This window comes from Hordeum vulgare, chromosome 5H, assembly GCF_904849725.1.
Source record: "Hordeum vulgare subsp. vulgare chromosome 5H, MorexV3_pseudomolecules_assembly, whole genome shotgun sequence".
NCBI lineage: Eukaryota > Viridiplantae > Streptophyta > Magnoliopsida > Poales > Poaceae > Hordeum > Hordeum vulgare.
The window spans coordinates 59,874,115-59,879,354 of record NC_058522.1 but is presented as its reverse complement, the minus strand read 5'-3'; the positions used below and the strand labels follow the sequence as shown (position 1 = coordinate 59,879,354).

Here is a 5,240-nt window from a genome sequence, read left to right as displayed (position 1 = left end):
TTAGGTCGTTCAGGATCCTTTCCTGTAAAATTGGTAAGTGTACTCCGGTTACCTCATTTGAACATTTTTAACTGTAATTAGCCCACACCCATCTGGCAACCTAGCAGCCTACCTGCCAGTAGCAACTACCTGTCCATTGTGATCTTCAGATCTTATACGGAACATAAAGTTCTTAACAGTTTGTGAGATCACTTCAACAAACGTATGGTGGTTCCATCAGCAAAAGTCACATGCACCAAGAACTGGTAAGAGGCAGAACTTAAATTCTTTACACGAAAATCCCCAGACAAATGAGGAAAAAAGTATGGATGGAACCAAAAAGGTTGCATCTCGAGTTGTCAATAAGATTGACAATGAATCACCACTGTATGTTTAAGATTTTGAAAGGAACATTTTTCACTCTCAACATGAGGTAAACATAGGCTATTCATTGCTGAAGAAGTTGTTCAGATATCGTTCCTCTAAACTTGTTTGGATTTGACGGTGACAACTTCGGTTTTTAATCTTCTCATCGAACAACCTCTGATTTTTAAGCACTTGTCATCTGCAAAAAGAAAAAAACAACTATTTAAAGCTACAAAATTATTACAGTCACATCTATTCCACAAAAAGTAGCTGGCATGAGCATACATTAAGTGAAAAAAAAACATGCAGACATGCAAAGTTGCAATCCAACAGTCGCAGCTATTGCCAATAAATTCAGTTGTTCCTGCAAATGCATGGTTCATGTAAATACATACAGTTGGCTAATGCTCACCAGGTGACGAAATTCAGAAAAATGGCTTATGTGACTTTGAACTTAACCCTTTTTTGAGTAAAAAGCATACAGATACAATGCTGGATAAATCATTTCCCAAGCTTATTCCTAATCTCACACTTATTCATACTTACCAATAAACCTAAGTTCGTAACAAACCATTGACCATGCTAGCATCACACTGGTTAGAGACTTAACTGGTTCCTAATCAAATCAATTAATTGGTGCATGAACCACTTGTAACGAGGCTGAGCAACCACTCTCATGCTCACCCCGCACTCTATGGGACGCTGTCTCGTGTACGCCCCGTAGAGCTGCGCCCTGTAACTCTCTCCCCCTATCAATGAAACGATACACAACAATGCGTATTCACAAAAAACTTAATTGGTGCCTAATCAAATCACTTAAGAAAAACGGCCTGAAAACCCTTCTCTTTGATCTCTGATGTGAGGACTTGTGACAGTAGATGGTGGCGCGACCGAACACACTTGTTGTATTTACATTAGGCACTGAATTATCTAGTACTCCGGTGCTTGTTTTGGGAGTACATACAGTAGAAGGGGTCAACGACGGGGGTTGAGTGGTTCTAGTAAAAGAGCTCAATGACGGAGGATGAAAATACTAATGTAAGGGGTTGAGTGTTTCTAGTAAAAGAGCTCAACGACAGAGAATGGAAATACTGATGCAAGGGGTTGAGTGGTTCTACATCTCACCTCCACGCGGTCCCCATCCTCAGACAACATTGATGCTAAATGAAACATAATCATATGGGTCAGTTTGAGCACCCAGTCCCTTAAGAGCAAACGTACCATCTGAATCTTCAGATTTCCAGTGACTGTAACAAAACATATCATTTAGCCTATATATGTTTTTCTCAAATTGTTTATATCTCATGAGACAATAACAAAGTTAGGTAAAAACTGAATGTTTGATGTACCTTTTCCCACCACCAGACAATCCCTCCAAGGCGTTCCTAATTTTCCCCTCATTGTCCATAGACAGAACAAGCACTGCAGACTAATGGAAAAGAAGAGAAGAATATTTATACAAAAGCCCATGTAGTGCATGGTTGAATTTAGAAGACACCAAAAAAAGATGGGAATTACCATAAATCCATCTCGAGGGCCATACCGGAGAATGCTTTCAGAAAACACAAGCATGGTAACGACATGCATCCAGAGGGAAAAAACCTATAGTACAGACAGTACAGTGAAACCAGTTACCTAGATGATAATATCAAACATGCTGGGTTTTATAAGATGTCCTTCTGGTGAGGACCATAAAAATGTGTTATCAGAGATATGTACCTCGCTGTAGCTTCCATAGTACCAGTCTAAAAGAGAGGCCTTTGTAACTTTGTGGTGATGAATTAGCTCCTGGATCTCTTGCTTTCTACTTTCGTATGCCTCGGGGCTAAACATGAAGTCGCTAACCTGGAATTCATTTGAAAGAGAATTTAGTCAAAAAATACTAAGAGGTAATATGAGAAGACCAGCCATATTAAACTTGCCTGAAAATGGTTCTCTTGTGCATGATCCTTAAGGTTTGGAACAGCTTTAGCAAATAGTGTAACTGTGTACAGAGCAGATTCCTGGTCCTCATAAATCTTTTTAGATGATCGTGGTACCTGCACATCAATAATTAGTTCAACAACGAACAACAAAAATACAATGGGCCACTCCCCCTCCCTCTCCCTCTACATCTATTTATGGATGCAGTTACTCCTCTGATCCTTACCAAAGAACTAAAACGCCATCTCACTCGTCAGGAAGAATCAAGGAAAGCATGAAGAGAAAGGCATGAAGGCAAGAACTCGCTAGTGTTCGAACTTACCACGAAATCAAGGAACTCATAGCTTGATAACCATTTCTTCTGGGATGTAACTGGAACAATCACCAGAAGTGTTACAAGGTGTTCAGAGAACACCATGTCTTCTGGTTGCAGAAGGCTGTAGAAGTCAATGTCTTGAAGGCTGTTGTACAAGAAAACAAATTAGTTTCTTTTGCGGGTAGGCCTTTTTCCAGCCGACTATTGGTTTTAGAAGAAAAAAAAGACTTAAAAGTAAGAATATTAGTACAGTAAGTAATACCCCCTCCGTCCCAAAATAAGTGTTTCAAGCTTAGTACAATTTTGTACTAGAGCTAGTATAAAGTTAAGACAGTTATTTTGAAACGAAGGGAGTAGTATGGAACAACTTCCAGAAGAACACAATTAGGCCTTGTTTGGAACAGACAAATTTGGTCCTGTGCTCCAAACAATGTCTAACTGTAGATGGTAAAAAACGCAACATCATTTGTTAATATTATAAGGTTAATAAAAGAGTGAATTCCGCTTTTTACCTTGTAGTTGTATATTTGTGACGCATGTTACCCAATTTAGTGGAAATTTTATCGAAATATCAGATTTTGGTGACTTTTAACACGGTAATTCCTCAGATTTAACTTTTTCTTGTTTATGTTAGATATGATTGGCATGTTGCGTTAATGATTCGTAGAAAAATCTGTAAAGATCATAGGACATCATTGACGATCATGTCCAGACTTCTCTTGTCCATCTGTTCCATTCGTCATCATCGTCCATATATTTTTAAATCCCGGGCGTCACCTCACACCTTGCCTGGTGGACATGCATCAGAAAAAGAGTGTCCAAAGCTTTCAGAAGGGGTATTATAGACGAATTTCCACTCGATGGGGTAATTAGTGTCAAAAATGTACAACTACATGGTAAAAAGAGGAATTCACTCTTAATAAAACATAAATCCCAAGGATGTGGTCAAAATGCTTAGCTTCTTGTTCTAGTTTGACGCAACACCCTTTTTGGTAAAAGTAGCTTATATATTAGTTATGGACTATGGTGTGATAGGTATAGATATAAGAAAGAGTACAACCATGCAGATGTCATACGAACAAGTTATTATCAAGACACTACTGTTGGGAAGTGGACATTAAACTTTTTTTTTTGAAAAGGAGAAAACGTGTCCCCGGCCTCTGCATCAATCGATGCATGCAGTCATATTATTAATAATAAATCGAAAATGTATCTGATGTCCATAAATCTCTGAAGCTCAATACAAAATTTAAACAAATAAATTCCACATCCGACGTAACTGATAGCAGCTTACGATGCCTATACACCTAGCCTATTATTAGCACGTCATCCAAATCGGTTGAAGATAACCCGAGAGGCCGTCTCTCATCGGTTGCACCCAATATCCATAAGATCCCTGGATTCCACATGACTGAGTAACGACCACATACGGATCCAGGACGTTGCTCTGAAAATAACCTGCAAAAAGTTGTTGAAATTCTTGCCATTAAAAATCATGTCATTTCGCACAGACTCCAATTCTAATAAGGTTCAATATTCTGCCGTCCACTCCATTGAGGCACGTTGTGAGTAACGAGTTCATACATGTAGGTGGAGATATATTAAAAGCTATATGTAAGGTGCACCATAGAAGTTTTGCAAGAGGGCAATCTAAGAAAAGATGTTTAATTGTTTCGTTTTGCTCACAAAAACAACAATTCACTCTGCCTCTCCATCTTTGTTTTGTTAAGTTTTCTTTGGTTAATACCACACCCTTGTGTATGAACCACATCCAAATTTTAATCCTTAGGGGCACCTTGATTTTCCAGATATGTAATGATCTAGATATTGGTCCAGTGTTAATGAGATATGTGTACATGGATTTAACTGAGAATACCCCGTTGGCAGCCAAAGTCCAACGTATACTATCTGTCTGGTCAGACAACTGAATCTGCATTAGCCTTCTGACCAGATGTAACCATGTGTTCCATCGTGCTCCAACTAAAGTTCTCCTAAATTGCATGTTAACTGGTATGGATTGTAATACCGTGGACACATATTCATCTTTATGTTGGGCAATGTTATATAACGTTGGGTATTGAAGGGCTAAAGGAGTGTCTCCCAACCAAGTGTCCTCCGAAAACCTTGTTGATGCACCATCCCCAACTACAAACCTTACCCGCTGGAAAAAGGTCACATTTATCTTCACTAAACCTTTCCAGAATGGGGAATCCTTTGGTCTAACTTTAACCTGTGCTAAAGTTTTTTAATGTAAGTATTTATTCTTAAGTATTTGAAACCACATTCCTTCAGTTTCTGTAGATAACCTAAAAAGCCATTTGCTAAGAAGGCATTTGTTCTTCACTTCTAAGTTTTCAATACCCATACCCCCCCTGTTCTTTAGGTCTGCATATAATATCCCAACGTGCCAGTCTGTATTTCTTCTTAGCCTCATCACTTTGCCAGAAAAAACGAGACCTATAAAAATCTAATCTTTTCCGTACCCCTACTGGTATTTCAAAAAAAGACAAGAGAAACATGGGTAGGCTAGTTAACACCGAATTTATTAATACTAGCCTTCCTCCATATGACATAAGCTTGCCCTTCCAACAACTTAATTTTTTTTCAAAACTATCTTCAATACATTTTCATTCCTTATTCGTCAGTCGCCTATGAT

General features: G+C 38.6%; 1 protein-coding gene across 1 annotated transcript; it reads right to left on the bottom strand.

Annotated features, from left to right (window-relative positions):
* Positions 1-540: 540 nt before the first annotated feature.
* On the bottom strand, positions 541-2,701 carry LOC123396316 (V-type proton ATPase subunit C-like). Its single transcript, XM_045091282.1, has 9 exons — positions 2,591-2,701; positions 2,268-2,384; positions 2,065-2,190; positions 1,864-1,947; positions 1,695-1,774; positions 1,567-1,592; positions 1,030-1,094; positions 657-709; positions 541-544 (listed from the first exon to the last, which is right to left on the bottom strand). The coding sequence occupies exons 1-9, from the start codon at positions 2,684-2,686 to the stop codon at positions 541-543; spliced, it is 651 nt and encodes a 216-aa protein (XP_044947217.1). The 5' UTR covers positions 2,687-2,701.
* Positions 2,702-5,240: the final 2,539 nt, after the last annotated feature.

Coding starts and splice junctions, on each gene's coding strand:
- LOC123396316 (XM_045091282.1), bottom strand. CDS start 2,686: ATGGTGTTCTCTGAACACCTTGTAACACTTCTGGTGATTGTTCCAGTT. Junction 2,191..2,267: donor CACAAGAGAACCATTTTCAG/GCAAGTTTAATA, acceptor AATGAATTCCAG/GTTAGCGACTTCATGTTTAG. Junction 1,775..1,863: donor GCCCTCGAGATGGATTTATG/GTAATTCCCATC, acceptor CTTTTCCATTAG/TCTGCAGTGCTTGTTCTGTC.